Source organism: Mobula hypostoma, chromosome 9 (assembly GCF_963921235.1).
Source record: "Mobula hypostoma chromosome 9, sMobHyp1.1, whole genome shotgun sequence".
NCBI classification, from domain to species: domain Eukaryota; kingdom Metazoa; phylum Chordata; class Chondrichthyes; order Myliobatiformes; family Myliobatidae; genus Mobula; species Mobula hypostoma.
Genome location: NC_086105.1, coordinates 114,551,997 through 114,570,339, shown reverse-complemented (window position 1 = coordinate 114,570,339; position 18,343 = coordinate 114,551,997). Strand labels below are relative to the sequence as shown.

The 18,343-nt window shown below is 41.4% G+C and overlaps 1 protein-coding gene across 2 annotated transcripts in view; it reads left to right on the top strand.

The window, feature by feature from the left end:
• sdk1a (sidekick cell adhesion molecule 1a) overlaps window positions 1–18,343 on the top strand; it is a 779,580-nt gene that overhangs the window by 654,022 nt on the left and 107,215 nt on the right. For both annotated transcript variants that reach the window (XM_063058961.1, XM_063058960.1), the window contains exons 28-29: window positions 10,356–10,454; window positions 16,380–16,574. In XM_063058961.1, coding sequence (XP_062915031.1) covers window positions 10,356–10,454; window positions 16,380–16,574 — 294 coding nt within the window. The remainder of the gene's footprint in view (window positions 1–10,355; window positions 10,455–16,379; window positions 16,575–18,343) is intronic.

The following is an 18,343-nucleotide window of genomic DNA, read 5'->3' as shown; positions in this document are numbered from 1 at the left end:
CAGTGCTTCCGAATCACATACCCTCTTGAACGTAGTGTCTCCATAGTGTCTGTGCCAGTTTTAAAAGGTGAGCAGGGCCAGCCAGGACTTGTCTGTGGAGCAGGAGATTGCCTGGGTTAATAGTAGCTAAGGCTAATTAGCAAGGACCAATAAAGAGAAGTGGAGTTTGAGCAGAGTGGCCATTATGTGAGTGGGCAGTGTTAGAGTGGTTATGCTTTGGCTCAGTAGGCTTAGGCTAGAACTTAAGTTTGAGACGCTAGATGTAGGCAGGATGGTAGTTCAGGCAGTGGAATGCCCCTCCTGTAAGATGTGGGATTTCAGGGTGCCTAACGGTCTTTCTGATGACTGCATCTGTAGAAAGCACACTCAACTTCAGTTCCTGATGGACAAGGTCAAGGAACTGGAGCTAAAGTTGGATGCACTGAGGACCATCCAAGAGGCTGAAAACTTTTATTAGAGGTGGTCATATTGCAAATGCAGGCTTCAGCTAGTAGATGGGCACCACCGGGAGAAGTAAGCAGTCAGTGTAGAGTTCCCCTGTGGCCATTCCCCTCGGCAACTGCTGTACCGCTTTGGATGCTGCAGTGTACCTACCGGGGCACAGCAGCAGCAACCAAGCCAGTTGCACTGTGGCGGGCTGTGAGGCTCAGCAAGAAAGGGTAAAGTAAGGCAGAGCAGTAACGATGCGAGACTCGGTAGTTAGGGGGACAGACGGGAGATTCTGTGGCTGTGATGGAGAAGCCAGGGTGGTGTATTGCCTCTCAGGTGCTAGGGTCCAGAATGTCTCAGAGTAGCTGCAGAATATTCTCAAGAAAGGGAATGAGCAGCCAGAAGTCGTGGTGCACGTTGACCCCAATGACAGAGATAAAAAGAAGGAAAAAGTCCTGCACAGTGAGTGAAGGTAGTTTGGGAAAGGTTGAAGAACAGGGTAGTCTTCTCTGGATTACTCCCACTGCCATGTGCTGGTCAGAGCAAGAATAGGATGGTTGTACACTTGAATGTGTGGCTGATGAAGTGGTGCAGGGGGCAAGATTTCAGATTTCTGGATCATTGGGATCTCTTCTGGGGAAGTTATGACCTGCACAAAAAGGACAGGTTACACCTGAACCTGAAGGAGACCAAGATCCTTGTGGGCAGGTTTGCTAAAACTGTTGGGAAGGGTTTAAGCAACACACGCAAAGTGCCGGAGGAACTTGGCAAGTCGGGCGGCATCTACAGAAAAGAGTAAACAGTTGCCGTTTCGGGCCAAGAACCTTCATCAGGACTGGAGAAAAAGAAAAAGTCAAAGTAAGAAGGTGGGGGCAGGGGAGGAAGAAATCCAGGGTAGTAGGTAATAGGTGAAACTGGGAGAGGGAGACAGGTGAAGTAAAGAGCTGGGAAGTTTATTGGAAAAAGAGATAAAGGGGAATCTCATAGGAGATGACAGAAGGCCATGGAAGAAAGGGAAGGGGAAGGAGCACCAGACGGAGGTGATGAGTAAGGAAGGAGATGAGGTGAAAGAGGGAAATGGGAATGGTGAAGGAGCCATCGATGTTGTCTGACCTGCTGAGTTCCTCCAGGATTTTGTGTGTGTGTGTGTGTGTTAGTTACTTGAATTTGCAGCATCTGCAGATTTTCTCTTGTTCGGGAAGGGTTTAAGCCTGAGTGATACGGCTGAGTGTGGGGCAATTGGTACCCAAGTCAAGGCAGAGTGTAGTGAAACTGAGATGATAGGGCAAAATTGCAGTCACTGGGATGAAGTAAAGTGTGACATGGAGGCAAAATCAACAAGGGTGATGAACACAGGAGTGAAGGTGTTATATTTGAATGCATGCAGTATAGGGAATAAGGTGGATGATCTTGTAACGCATTTAGAGATTGACAGCTATGACATTGTGGGCATTACTGAGACATGACTGAAAAAAGATCATAGAGGGCGCTTAACATCCAAGAGTACGCCTTGTATTGAAAGAACAGGCAGGTAGACAGAGGAGGTGGTATGGCTCTGTTGGTAAAAAAAAAATGGAATCAAATCCTTAGGAAGAGGTAACATAGGATCAGAAGATGTCGAGTCCTTGTGGGTAGAGTTAAGGTACTGCAAGGTAAACAGGGGAGTCAGTGAATTTTATTTACTTGGATTTTCAGAGGACATTTGACAAGGCACCGCACATGAGGCTTCTGAACAAGATAAGAGCTCATGGTATTACGGAAAGATACTAGTTTGGATAGAAGATTGGCTGATTGGCAAATAATTGGAATAAAGGGTGCCTATTCTAGTTGGGTACAGGTGACAAGTGGTGTTCAGCGCGGGTTGTTATGGAGGCCACCTCTTTTCATGTTATACATCAACGATTTGGATGGCGATATTGATGGCTCTGTGGCCAAGTTTGCAGACGATACAAGGATAGATGGAGGGGCAGGAAGTGCCGAGGAGTCAGAAAGGCTGCAGTGATTGGTCATAAACTTTGGTACAAGGAATGAAAGCAGGAAAATTCAAAGATCAGAGGTACAAAAGGACTTGAGAGTCCTTGTGCAAGGTTCCCTGAAGATTAACTTGCAGGTTGACTCTGTGGTAAGGAAGGCAAATGTAATGTTACTATTCATTTTGAGAGGACTAAAATATAAGAGCAAGGATGTGATGCTCAGACTTTCTGAGGCGTTGGTCAGACTGCTCTCTGAGTATGCGAGCATGTTTTGGGTCCCTTATCTAAGAAAAGCTGTGCTAGCATTGGAGAGGGTCCAGAAGAGTTTCAAGAGTATGATTCCAGGAATGAAAGTGTCAATGTGTGTGAAACATTTGATGGATCTGGGCCTGTACCTGCTGGAGTTCAGAAGAATGAGCAGGGATGGGGTGTAGGGATTTCGTTGAAACCTATGGAATATTGACAGGCCCAGACAGAATGGATGTGGAGAGGATGTTTCCAAAATGGGTGAGTCTAGGACCAGAGGTCACAGCCTCAGGTTAGATGGATATCTATCTACAACAGCGATGAGAAGGAATTTCCTTAGCCAGAGGGCAGTGAATCTGTCAAATTCGTTGTCACAGATGGCTGTGGAGGCCACGTCATTGATTATATTTAATCTAGAAGTTGATAGGTTGTTAGTCAGTCGTGGCATCCAAGGTTACAGTGAGAAGGCAGGAGAGTAGGTCTGAGAGGGACAGTAAATCAGCCCTGATGGAATGTTGGAGCAGACTCAATGGGCCAAGTGGCCTAATTCTGCCCCTATGTCTTATGGTTTTAAGGTTTCCATCATTGTTAATGGACAAATAAGGTGTTTTAAATTGAAAACAGTTTCTACCCCACAATGTATTCTGCCGCAGAAACGAACAAGTCTGGGTAGCAAAATGATGGAACTCTATCTGGAAACAGTTTTAATCCGATTTTTGAGTAAGGAAGCAATTCAACTAGATTGCAATAATTTCAATCCACTTGAATCGTCCGTGGTATTGAAAAGTGGGTCAGGCATGATTTAGCTTTGATAGGGACAAGGGAGATTCCTGTGAAGCTGATGTGTGTTGGAGATGTTAGTTTTGGAAATTCTACTGCTTATTTGTTTATTTAGAAAACTGCCATGTTTTGAACGGTGACTGTAAAATTAAACCAACTTTAAAATGTTTAATTTGACAGGGATTATGTAGAGTGTCTCTGTCACCTGTGGATTTGTGGTCCAGAGTAAATCAGCAGTAGAGAACTCCACTTGGCCAATATGTCAGCTCTTAAATGGAGTTATTGAGTTGATCACACACTAATTAGAAGGGTTGGTCCAGAAATTGGATATCAATTTTATCTGCACCATAGAAGACAATTTCAATACAAATCACAAGAAAAATTGAGGACAAATCTGTGATTTTCATTCCTGACCCTATAATTGCAATAATGGATGGTGGAGTACTGTAATGCCATGTGTGACTGACACCCTCTTTCCCCATTCGCAATGCTGCCATCACCTCCACTGAGACTTTCCTGAGCCCACCCTTCCCACTCTTATATGGCTGTGTATGTGATGTCACATGTCTCTAATGCTGCCACAAGTAAGTTTTTCATTGCATTTGTACATATGTGTACTTGTGCATATGGTAATAGACTCACATTTGAATTGAACTTTGTCCCTTGGCACACAACTCCTTTATCTTTTTTTCAAAATCACTCTGCCTTTATCTTTTAATGACTCTACAGCAACCTGAGCAGCTGCACTTCTTGCCTACATGAATGAAGAAAGCTGCTGGGTGAGCTGATGATGACCGGAGAAAAGAAAGGAGGGTAATGGAGTCACAAGAAGGACTGCAGATGCTGAAAATCCGGAGCAAAACACAAAACGCTGGAGGAATTCAGTGGGTCAGGCAGCATCTGTGCTCGGAAATGGGCAGTCGATGTTTCAGCTCGAGACCCCTCATTAGAGCTGGAGAGAAAGAGGAAAGGTCGCCAGTACTAAAAGGAAGGGGTAGACCATGAACTGGCAGGTGATAGGTGGATCGAGATGAGGGGGAGAGTGGGAAAGATGTAAAAAACTGGGAAGTGACCAAGGGTTGAAGAAAAATTGCATGTGATAGGAGAGGACAGAGGACTGTGGAATAAAAAGAAGGAGATGAGGGAGGGAACCACATGGAGGAATGTGTGGATGATGGGCAGATCGTGAGGGCTGAAGCAGGGAAAGAGGAGGGTGAAAGGGGGCTGATGGGATAAGAGAACTGTGAGTGAGTGTGGAGGACTGGTCAGCTGGTCAACCAGAAAAGGTGCTGGAGTGGGCCACGGACTTAATATTGCCTATTGTAAGTATGGCAGCCTTTGCTTCCTTTGTACGATTAACGTATCTTATACCTCTTCCTCACTATAGAAGTCCTTCTGCTTGTGGTTTTGAAGCAACTTGTTTTACCGGGGGCGGGGGGAGCATGGATGGATTGTGTTAAGGAATGCCACACGTGTTTAGGTACTGTACCTGTCAAAAAAATCCTGGCAGTCTGTATAAGCTGAAAGATCTGGCGGCGCAAAGTGTTAGAGAGTGAGGTAGAGCACACGAACGTAAGAGAGGAGTCCTGAGAGAAATTGTTGATAAGTGAATGAGGGTGTTATGCATCAAGTAATGTCTGCTGCCAGCAGTGCAGCTTTGCATTCAGGTTTGCTTCAACTGTCTTGAATCACACATGTGAGATGTGGCTCTGCATTCAGGTCCTGGGGCTTGTTCCCAATTGATAGGAAACTGGAGGCATGTCTGAGAGTGGTGGGACTATCTGTGTGTGTGGGTCGGTAGGTGGGAATGGTGGGAGGGAGGAAAGGGGCTTGTTTTGCTGTTCTTGTTTGCTGTGTTCTCTGTTGTTCTGCCAAGCAATGTGGGCATGTTCAGTTGCCACTGGAATGTGTGGTGGCACTAGTGAGCTGCTCCCAGCATATCCCTAGGTTTTGTTGGTTGTTAACGCAAATGATGCATTTCACTGTCTATCTCGATGTACATGTGGTTAATGAATCTGACACAGTTATCTCCTCCCACTTCTCTTTCTGTGTCTTTCAGGAAGCCCTCCAGTATGATCTCAAAATAAAAGTAATCATTTACAGTAATTATTTATATATTGATAGCTTCTTACGTCAGTGTTAATAGTTACCACTACTTTGCTGACTGCAAAGTATCGTAGGTTGAATATCTAGTTCAGCAGAGCTGTATGTACTGAGTGACCTAATTCATTTGAATATTGACATCCTGGACAAATATGGTGAATGCAAGCAACTTAGTTTTTTCCCCCCTCTTTATTTTAAAATATTAATATCTTGAATTAATTTCAAACACAAATGTGTTTTAAAGTTAATAGATTGATTTTTGATTTTTATCTATTTTTATTGTGTATTTTACTCTTATTTTGCCTGTTTCAAATTGTTTGGATTATTGAAGACACTTTCAAACTATTTAAAAACAGACTTGTTCTATTAGCACACTGTCAAAAGAGCATGAAGATTGAAAGGTGAGACCTCAGCATCTGTTACTGAGATTACACCTCTGCTCATGGACAACAGTGCTTCTCAAAATGAGGGCGTTTCAAGTCCTAGGGCTAAGTTCAGCCACACAGATATCATAAGCAAGCAAAAGGAACAATCTAGATCAATTTTGCTGTGTCCCAACAGTAATTATTCTGCTGTCAAATGGTACAACTTTCAAAATCTTAGTGGTTGTGGGACTCCGATAAAACCACTTAATGAGATTGAAAACATTTAGTAACAAGTGTCATTGCTTGCAGCGGATGATACACTCTTTGGAGTGATACAGGTTGTCTCCATTATCACCTTTTAATTTCATTGCAAGAGAACCTTGTGTTAATACCCTTTGTAATACAATTGCCTTATTCTTCTTCATAACAGCACACAGGGTACATTATATAACTCAGAAAGTAAAACCTTTCTCTTTCCAATACACACCTAAATTTTGCTGCAAAAACAAAACAGCTGGAGGAACCCAGAGGGTGAAGCAGCATCTGTCTTTTTTGCTACACATTGCCATTTTCCCCTCCGAGGGGGAGAAACCACAACCTTTGCCCTCCCTCCAATTCCCTTTGTCAAGCTTTAGTTCACAAATCTGACAATGTTATCTACCAATTTAAATGTCTGACTGCTTCATTTTTCTGAAAGCTTTGGTCTGCTGCAGTGCTTAATGAATATATTGAATCTAACATTTACTGCAATCCACACTAGGATATATTAACGAGCCTCATCTATTTTCTGATATGCAGTGTATGACGAATGTGGTTTTGAGATTGCAACTGTTCCAACTAATTTATTCTTCAGAGCATTAAGATAACTTGTTTGTTTAAACACTGAAAAATTAAAAATAGCTCCATGCTAATATCAAATACCTGGATATTGACATTTTAAATTTTAGCCATCTTGTTCAGAAGTTTTTGAATGCAAAGAGTCCAAGAAATGAGTTATGTATTTTGTTAATGTTTATTCGTGCACATTCTAGGCTAATGACTGAAAGAATTTTGTGCAAAGACAAGGTTTTTTTTCCACAGACAAAACCATGAACAATTTCATTACTTGAGATTGGAAGACACCACAGATCCACTGTAGTAGAAATCTATATTTGATCTCTGCATACCTGTAAAAATGAACAAACAAGATAGAAACCAGCAGAATGTAGGCGCAGAGAAAGAAAGTTCCCTCAGATAGGCGCTAAGTAAAGGGAGTTAGTCATAGAACAGAAGAACATAGGAGTCACACAGCAAAGAAACAGTCCTTTAGACCATCCCGTCTGTGCTGAACCATTAACCAGCCTAATCCCATCAACCTGCACTGGACCGTAGCCGTCCATACCTTTCCCATCTATGTACCTATCCAAGTTTCTCTTAAATGTTGAAATTGACCCCCCTGCCCATCAAATCAGCCCTCAATCTTCTACATTCTAAGCTAATGACTGAAAGAATCTTGTACAAAGTCAAGGTTCTGTTCAGCCTTTCCCAATAACTCAGGTCCTCATCCCAGCAACATTCTTGTAAATTTAGTCTCCATTCTCTCAATCATTTTTACATCTTTCCTGTAGGTAAACAGCCAAAATTGCACACAATACTCCAAATCAGGCTTCACTGACATCTTAAGCACTTTCAATATAACATGCGTCTTTGGACTGTGGGTGGACACCCACGCGGTCATGGGGATAACGTGCAAACTCGTTACAGACAGCAGCGGGAATTGAACCCGGGTCACCTGTACTGTGCCAGTCACTATGTTATTACTGAGGAAGAGGGTTGAAAGGACTTCTTTTTAAGCTAAACTACTGGAACAAGTAGTGGTATGTGTTTTTTTTAATTAATTTCAAATGATTAGATAAAAGGTGAGTTCCTAGATATAGTGTACTGGTATGGTGCTGATGTGGAGGCAGTGTTTCTGATGAAGGAGGAAGCAGTTAATGAGCGAGGGTATATGGCTGGGAGGAGGGGCTTGAAATGTAAGGACAAAGCTGCTGGAAACGAGGCAGTAACAAAAAGTAGGATGTCACTTTTTGTTAACTGAAAAGAGGGTCTTAGTGGGAAGAGTGTAGGGAAAAAAGAAAACACCATTTGATGTAAGGAGACAAAGGTTTAATTTTAACATTTGTAGAGGAGGTATGGATCACAATCTCATTCTGCTGCAGACGAGTTGGAGCATCAGCTATATAACATGCAGAGCGAAAGGTAGCAGACTGGTGGTCAGGATCTGGAGTGCTCGCCAAATTTAACATTGCGTGACTATGACTATATTGGGTTTGGAGTGCCCAAGACCAGCTATCCCCAGGGCAGTGCAGTCCAATTTCCCTCTCAGTACTTCAAAAGGCACACTGTACAGGGTTAACACTATAACCTGATGATAAAGCAGACATCCCACCTCTCCCGGAAGTTCCGAGAGTCTCCCACATATTAATAGTGGCTCCCTGATGCCCGCAAGTTATATACAATATCATGGAAATCAAATTTTTTTGAGAGCGAGCAAGAGAACACGAGAGAAAGCAAAAGAGAAAGCGCGAGAGCGACCACAAGAGAGAGCGAGAGCAAACAAGCGAGAGTGCGCGAGCGAGAGAGAGAGCAAGCAAGCGAGAGCGTGCGAGCGAGAGAGTGAGAGAAAAAGCGAGCGAGAGAGCGACCACGAGAGAGAGAGAGAGCGACCACGAGAGAGAGAGAGAGCGAAAGCACGCCATGGGAGAGTGTTCCAAAAAAAGAAAATATAAAACGTACGTCACTAAGACGACAGACAGCACTAAAGTGTACCCTTGCCTAATAGGGGTCAAAAATAATGACAGTGTTGCTCGCTGCACTGTTTGCAACAGTGACTTTTCTATTGCCCATGGTGGGTTAAAATGTAAAAGACATGTTGAGGTGAGTTTAACTGGTGTCATTCATTCATTAGCATAGCTAAGGTTATTTAAACTAGCTGGCTAACTGCTGAGGAGCTACTCTATTACAAACATCCCACCTCTCCCGGAAGTTCCGGGAGTCTCCTGCAAATTGATTGTGCTACCTCCCTGAAATGAGTTTTGCAGGGTGGGATGTCTGATAAAGTTATGTCAGGATCACAAGCGTAGCCCTCAGCTGAGAGTCAAATTTCACAAGTGACACATTTCAACCTGTAAACTGTAGTAAATATGACTTATTCGAATTAAATTGATGTCTAATAATGTAGAGCTAGAAAAAAATAAGCTGTTATTCAATTGAATTTGAAGTCAATGTTTCTGTCATAGAACTGTATGAAATTGGTGTTGTACTTAAGCATCTTACTGTGAAGTACAGCAGTTTGATGAGATAAGTAGGGATAGACCTACCATTAACTCAAACGTTGAAGGACTGAAAAGATTTGCACTTTTGAAAGATGCAGTCAGTACTTTACATGTCAAAAGAATGCACTGTTGTATTGGCCACCTTTCCTTCACTGTCATTCATCCTGCTTGGCAAAGAGTACAGTGTACTCTTGGCAAAGTGTAAGAAGAAAAATTCACCCAAAGGGCATTGTGGGTTTGAACTCAGTGCTACAAAGATAAGACTGAAATCCTTATCACTTTCAACAAGTACTCAACTGTGTGCTTAAAGAGCTGTGACCGGCAGGCCTAGTGCTAGAAGGTAGGATTAGGTTGGGCATCGCAGACGTACTGGGCTGAGTAACTGCCTTTAGTGTTATAAGTTTTCTATGATACTGTGATTCTGTAATCTGCTGAAGGCTTTTGTCAAAGGCCAACCCGTCTGGTTGAGTAGGTATGTTGCACTTTACAGGGCATTAGTTCGTCTACACTTCGAGTATTCTGGTCATCATCTTATAGGAAAGCTGTGGTTGCACTGTAGAGACTGTAGAGGCGATTCATCCGGACGTTGCCTGGAATGGATTACTTTAGTTCAAATCAGTGCCAGAACTGATTTTGTAGTTTATCTTCCCCTCCAGTACAACCCTGAATAGATTAGCTAAGATCTGGAGCTCATTATATAGGGTAATGCTGCATCCAGGCCTCTTTCCCCACTATCCTTGAACAGCATTTTGGTATACCTTTAAATTATGCACCATGTAATAGCAGATTATTTACTGAATTCCAAATGTAAAATTGTGAAATGTGTACTGTCAAAAATATAATTATTGCAAATCATCATTAAAGCCAAGAATGTTAATCAAATAATTAAAATCATACTTGCGGTATATTTCAATAAAGTTGCACGATATGTGTCTTTACTCTGTGTTTGCATTCCCTCGAGTGATGCTATTGATTGTTTTTGGGGTTGTGACCTACAGTCCATGTTGGTTTGAAAATTTAATCAAGACTCTGAAGAACAGATTTATTTTTAAATGTACAATCAGTAGGCAATAAATTAAATATTTGAATTATGTTTCAAGTTAGGATTAAGGACTTCATTATGACTCGTTCTTTTATGTTATCAGTTCCAGGTCCTCCCATAAAGCTGATATTCCCGGAGGTCCAGTTAACTTCAGTGAGAGTAGTTTGGCAGACACCAGAGAACCCAAATGGTATTATTCTAGGTAAGACAAAAGAATGTGTAAACTGGTGAAATTTTCTGATGAAGAAGTATTGTTGTGATTGCTAAGAGTTTCTTTTTTAAAGTATTCCTCTCTGCATTTTGTTTCTATTTATTATGTCTTTGAAGCTTTTGTCCTTGAAGCTTTTATCCGTATACATGTTCTGAAAGAAAATATAGAAAAGGTGGGCAAGAAACTTTGCCATAGCAACTATTGCTATTCTGCACCCAGCTTAATGAAATTAAAGCAGATAAATATTTGCAGGATTGTTCTTTGCCAAATAATGCAACACAATTTTTTACAAGCCTCCATTTAGAGACCGGCGGAAGTACTGAGTCTTACTAAAATGAATGCTTTGGTGAAGCAACATGTAATTGCCTTGAGCAACACAGTACACTACATAAATAATTAATAGGTAAATAAAAAGGAACAGAACAAGCATACTGTCTTGTGGTGACACTAAGTGGTAATAAAATGTATTGCACTGTTAATATATTTATTGTACAAATGTTATCCGGCTCCATTCATGTCTAACAAATAGACCCAGATAACATGTTTAATGGGTTGCCTTGTAATTAGAGATTTAAATAATATCAAAATGAGCTGCCGTCATTGTGATGCACTGATTTATTGGCAAGGGGATTTGGGAGTCGATGTTCTTGTTGCATTTTGCTTGGGTAGAGGGGGATTTGGGGTTGATGTTCTTGTCACTTTTTGTATGGTGGGGGTGACGATCGTGTTGCCGTTCTATTTTTGTTCTGGGGGTAGGGTGAGTTTCCTATTTCTGGTTTGCTGTTCAACTGACTTCCATGGTTTTCTTTGTTTCTCAGAGTTGTATACTGCATACATACTTTGATAATAAATGAACTTTTGAACCTTTTTGACCCTTTGACTTAATTATCATCTCATATGCTCATCTCTCTCACTGGAAGTTCCAGAGGTGATTTGCTTATCCACTTCGAGACGCCCAAATCTGCTAGCAGATTCTTTCAGATGTTTATAATTGGCAGAGCTGCGCACAGATCAGGATTTCTTTCCATAAGACCATAAAAGATAGGAGCAGAATTAGGCCATTCAGACCATCGAGTCTCATCCACCATTTCTTCATGGCTGATATATTTTCCATCTCAACCCCATTCTGCTTTCTCTTTGTAGCCTCCTCATCTCCATTCTAAATAAATGTCCCTTTATTCTAAGGCTGTGCCCTCTGATCCTAGACTCCTCAACTATAGGAAGATCCTCTATGCATCCACTCTATCGAGATTTTTCAACATTCAGTAGGTTTCAATGAGATCGCCCCTCATTCATCTAAATTCAGGTGAGTCCAAGCCCAGAGTGATGAAACGCTCCTCATATGATAACCCTTTCATTCCTGGAATCCTTCTCATGAACCTTCACTGACCCCTTTCCAATGTCAGCACATCCATTCTTAGATAAGAGGCCCAGAACTGCTCTCAATACTCCAAATAAGGCCTCACCAGTGCATTATAAAACCTCAGCGTTACATCCTTGTTTTTATGTTCTAGTCCTCTAAATGAATGTTAACATTGCATTTGCCTACCTCACTGCCGACTCAGTCCTTGATGACCCTGTGATTTCAGTCTCTGAGGCCAACATGAGGACATCCTTCATGAGGGTAAACCCACAAATAGCATCTGGCCCAGCCATGGTACTTGGCCAAGTACTAAAGGCCTGTGCTGATCAACTGGCTGGAGTGTTCACTGATATCTTTAACCTCTTGATTTGGCAGTCTGAGGTACCCACCTGCTTCAAGCAGGCTTCAATTATACTGGTGGCTAAGAAGGACGTGGTAATTTGCCTCAGTAACTAATGACCATTAGCACTTATGTCCACTGTGATGGAGTGCTTTGAGAGGTTCAGGATGAAATGTATCAACTCCTGCCTTAGAAGCAACTTGGATCTGCCCCAGTTTGCCTACAGTCACAACAGGTCAGCTGCAGGTGCCACTTCATTGGCTCTTCACTCAACCCTGGAACATTTGGATGGCGAAGATGCATACATCAGAATGTTTTTCATTGACTACAACTCAGCATTCAATACCATCATCCCTTCAAAACTAATCAATAAGCTTCAAGAGCTTGGCCTCAATATCTCCTTGTGGAACTGGATGCTCAATTACCTTGCCTGCAGACCCTAGTTAGTTCAGATTGGCAAAAACATTTCCTCCACAATCTCCATCAGCACAGGTGCACCACAAGTCTGTATGCTTAGCCCACGTTTTACTTGTGTTATGCTAAGCACAGCTCCGTTTGCTGACGACACCACTGTTGTTGGCCAATTCAAAGGTGGGGACAAATCAACATATTATAGGTGGGAGATTGAAAATCTGGCTGAGTGGTGCCACAACTACAACCTCCTACTCAGTGTCAGCAAGACCAAGGAGATGATTATTGACTTCAGGAGGAGGAAACTGGAGGTCCGTGAGCCAGTTCTCTTTGGGGAAGTCCCAATTTTAAACTCCTTGGTGTTATCATCTGAGAGCATCTATCCTGGGCCCAGCAAGTAAGTAGCATTACAAATAAAACATGCAGTGCCTCTACTTTCTTCAAAGTTTGCAAAGATTCGGTATGTCATCTAAACTTTGAGAAACTTCTATAGATGTGTGGTGGAGAGTATATTGACTAGCTGCATCACAGACTGGTATGGAAACACCAATGCCCTCGAATGGAAAATACTACAATAAGTAGTGGATGCGGCCCAGGTCATCACAGGGAAAGCCGTCCCCAGCATTAAGCACATCTACACGAAACGTTGTTGCAGGAAAACAGCATCCATCATCAAGGACCCTGCACTATCTGGGCCATGCTCCCTTTTTGCTGCAGCCATCAGGAAGAAGGGACATGAGCCTCAGGACCTACATCACCAGGTTCAGGAACAATTATTACCCCTCGACCATCAGGCTCTTGAGCGAGAGTCGATAACTTCATTTGCCCCATCGCTGATCTGGACTCACTTTCATCTCATGTTGTCGATATTTCTAGCTTATTTATTCATTATTATTATTTCTCTTTTTTTCTTTTTGCACTTTCACAGTTTGCTGTCCTTTGCACATTGATTGTTTGTCCGTACTGTTGACGACTGTCTTTTTTCGTTGATTCTATTGTGTTTCTTGTATTTTGTGTGAAGGCCTGCAAGAAAATTAATCTCAGGGTCGTACATGGTGATATATATGTACTTGGATAATCAATTCACTTTCAACTTGAACTTTGAATTTTTGAACTTTGTGTACCATAAACTGTGTTCCATTTCGGTGATAGAATAGGCAAAGGTTTTTTTTTAATCTTTATGGGGCCTCACTCACAATGTGTCCTTTGCATATATTGTATTGTTAAGTGTTTAAAAATCTTTTTTAGATTTGTCTCAATTTTGATCTTATACAGATAAGGTAAGTATGACTTGCTTGTACCAAAGGGATTTCAGTCTTCTTCTGCATTGGAGCTGCCTGAATGTTTAGTGCTTTGTGAATGGCAAAAAGGTTCTCTCATGCTGCAACAAAGGCTATTTTGTACATTGCTCTTTGCTAAAATACAGGTTTTTTTCAGTTTTGAAGTCTATCATTAAGGCATATCAGACTGATTTTAAAAGATCTAGCTGAACGCAACAAAAGGAACAATATAAAGCGAAATATAAATTGCAGCAATAAGTCAGTAAAGACTAGAAGCAGCTTCACCTCTACTTGTGTAATTGATAATTGCAAGAACATTCCGCTGCAATACTTTTACAGATGTGGAACAGCTCTGATATGTATTATCTGAACAGAAAGTAAACCCTTGTATATTATCTGTACAAAAAGCAACCCCTCAATATTAGGAGTATTGTCTTCGTGATTTAAATTTACATTACGAGTACTTGAGTCAGCTCCTGCTGGACAAATATTAAGTTGATTAAAGAAATGAATCAGACATTTCAGCATCACATTGGGCATGGTGGGCAAAAATATCCTGGGACCAAATAGGTATATATAGGAGAAGTACCCAAAATTGCTTAATGAATCTACTTTATATACAGCCTTACTTCAGCATGGTACAGGACGTGCTAAACATATTGCAACTGTGCACATTTACAGGAAAATATCAGGTTTTACCCACTTCACTGTGAGAAATTTCTGCTGACAATCTCCGCTATGCCCTCTTTATAACACTGGTCCATTTTGTTGTTATATTTAAAGTATCACCATTTGTCATTATGCCCCTGACCCATTGAGAATACATGCGATTCTTGAGCAAAGAATTTCCTCTGTCACATCATACCTGAAAGAAATTTTATAACTGAATTGGTGCAGCAACTAGTGCACTTGGCCACAGTTGTGTCTGTGGATCATATGGTAAGTGCACTGGTCAACATGAAGCCTGAGTCAGAATTTAGAAGTGTTCAATTTTGTTTGTAGTCTGTGCCTTAACAAATAATCACAGTCGGGTACAATAAGGATGTTACAATTGACCTTCGTATCTGAGATTGAAACAGGAATAGGCAACTAAGATTTCTGCCATCTAGCAGAAGTATAACCTGTCTGAGGAGGAAAAAACACCACAGTCTAATAACCTAATATTGCTCTGTTTTGGGTTCACATTGCAATAAGATGCAGTTTAGAGAATGTACTTAAATTCGGTTGGTGCCTCAGTATGAAGAGAAAATTGGGGTAATGCAAATGAACATCTAATGATCATGTTATAATGTGATAACCTGTATTATAGTCATAGTCATACTTTATTGATCCCGGGGGAAATTGGTTTTCGTTACAGTTGCACCATAAATAATAAATAGTTTTAAAACCATAAATAGTTAAATAGTAATATGTAAATTATGCCAGGAAATAAGTCCAGGACCAGCCTATTGGCTCAGGGTGTCTGACCCTCCAAGGGAGGAGTTGTAAAGTTTGATGGCCACAGGCAGGAATGACTTCCTATGATGCTCTGTGTTGCGTCTCGGTGGAATGAGTCTTTGGCTGAATGTACTCCTGTGCCCAACCAGTACATTATGTAGTGGATGGGAGACATTGTCCAAGATGGCATGCAACTTGGACAGCATCCTCTTTTCAGACACCACCGTCAGAGAGTCCAGTTCACTCCCCACAACATCACTGGCCTTACGAATGAGTTTGTTGATTCTGTTGGTGTCTGTTACCCTCAGCCTGCTGCCCCAGCACACAACAGCAAACATGATCGCACTGGCCACCACAGACTCGTAGAACATCCTCAACATCGTCTGGCAGATGTTAAAGGACCTTAGTCTCCTCAGGAAATAGAGACGGCTCTGACCCTTCTTGTAGACAGCCTCAGTGTTCTTTGACCAGTCCAGTTTATTGTCAATTCGTATCCCCAGGTATTTGTAATCCTCCATCATGTCCACCCTGACCCCTTGGATGGAAATAGGCGTCACCGGTACCTTAGCTCTCTTCAGGTCTACCACCAGCTCCCTAGTCTTTTTCACATTAAGCTGCAGATAATTCTGCTCACACCATGTGACAAAGTTTCCTACCGTAGCCCTGTACTCAGCCTCATCTCCCTTGCTGATGCATCCAACTATGGCAGAGTCATCCGAAAACTTCTGAAGATGACAAGACTCTGTGCAGTAGTTGAAGTCTGAGGTGTAAATGGTGAAGAGAAAGGGAGACAAGACAGTCCCCTGTGGAGCCCCAGTGCTTAAACTGTTAGGATGTTCTAAATATGTAATTTAGAATCAGAATCAGGTTTATTATCACTGGCATGTGACGTGAAATTTGTTGTATTGTTTTAAATACATTTCATGAAACTGTAACAATAGCATGAACTTAAAACTTGGATCTGGGTTGTATAATGATAAACTTCTACTGTGATTTAGCTTGGTATTCATTTCACACAGTCATTCTGCTCAATATGTTAGACTTATTGATCTGCAATTTTGATTTTTTTTTTGGGGGTTTTGCAGGTTACAGAATAGCTTACCATTTGGCAACCAGTGAGCCAAGTAAATTCATCAACATAGAAGTCAGTTCCAATGCTCGCCAATATTGGGCAACCAATTTGATACCTGAATCGCCGTATGTTTTTCGTGTATCCGCGAAGACACGTCGGGGCTGGGGGGAGCCAGTGGAGGCAGTGGTGATCACTACACAAACTAGAGGTATGTTATCAAATCGCGTAGCTATTGTTAGTTTCTTGAAAAGTAAGTACTGAATTTCTAATAAAACAATTATTTCATGATCTTCGAATACTTCCCTAAATATAATCAGACAAATAATGTAATTTTGCTGGAAATAAAAATAATCATTGTTCCTTATCTAGTTAAGGAATATAATCCCAATATAGACATGATTGATAACAATGTGAATTTAGAAACATACGAAACCTACAGCACAATACAGGCCCTTCGGCCCACAAAGCTGTGCCGAACATGTCCTTACCTTAGAAATTACCTAAGGTTACCCATAGCCCTCTATTTTTCTAAGCTCCATGTACCTAACCAGGAGTCTCTTAGGTACTTTGGTATAATAGTGTAATATTGACAAGGTTCTCAATTCCAACTAGGCAAAATGTTAAAAGTTTATTTGCCATGGTGGTCAAGTATTTAAAATCCATATATCATCAAAGATAGCAGGATGAAGCAGTTTTGTGAGCTTTTGAGCTGTGATGGGGAGATCTCATTCAAACCTATCAAATATGGAAAGGCCTAGATAGAGTGGATGTAGAGAGGATGTTTACTATAGTGGGAGAATCTAGGATCAGAGGCCTCAGAATAAAAGGATGTCCCATTCGAACACCGATGAGGAGCAATTTCTTTAACCAGAGGGTGGTGAATTGGTGGAATTCATTGCTACAGAATGGCTGTGGAGGCCGAGTCATTGTGTATACTTAAAATGGAATTTGATAGGTTCTTGAGTAGTAAGGCTGTCAAAGATGATGGGAAGACGGCAGGAGAATGGGGTTGAGTGGGGTAGTAAATCAGCAGACTCAGTGGGCTGAACGGCCTAATTCTGCCCCTATAAATTATAGTGTCTTACAATCTAAGATCCATGGAAAATGATTAAAAAAGAGTATAATGACTTACTGTGGATCATCCTCCAAATTTTCAAAGATGGTTGTTAAAGTTAAGAGATGGTATTAACATTTAAATATATGAATTGAATTGAATTGACTTTATTACTTACATCTTTCATATACATGAATAAAAATCTTTGTTACGTCTCCATCTAAATGTGCAATGTGCAGTTATAGTAATTTATAATAAACATTATGTACAACAGGATAGTCAATATAACATAGAAATACAGTTGCGTCAGCATGAATTAATCAGTCTGATGGCCTGGTGGAAGAAGCTGTCCCAGAGCCTGTTGGTCCTGGCTTTTATGCTGCGGTACTGTTTCCCGGATGGTAGCAGTTGGAACAGTTTGTGGTTGGGGTGACTCGGGTCCCCAGTGATCCTTCAGGCCCTTTTTACACACCTGTCTTCATCAATGTCCTGAATAGTAGGAAGTTCACATCTACAGATGCGCTGGGCTGTCCGCACCACTCTCTGTAGGGTCCTGCAATTGACGGAAGTACAGTTCCCATACCAGACATATTATGCACAAATAGACCACTTCAGTTGGAAACAAGATTTATGAATAAAAATTGGATATCATACTGCTGTTTCTTGCAGCAAACTGCAAAGAAAAAAAAATATTTAATCCAGATTAAATCCTTTTTGTAACAATTGCCAGTTGAATCATAGCAGACAGAAACTTCATGCAGATTCTTCCTCTCCTGACTGACCCTTATGTTCTGATATAATGTTCAAATAATTTCTGTGAAACATTCTTCCCGGAGCTCTGCTGAGATGTTCAGGTACTAGTCACTAGACCCTCCAGTGACAACATGGCCTTACACTGACTAGGAATACCTGTAAGGCAAGCA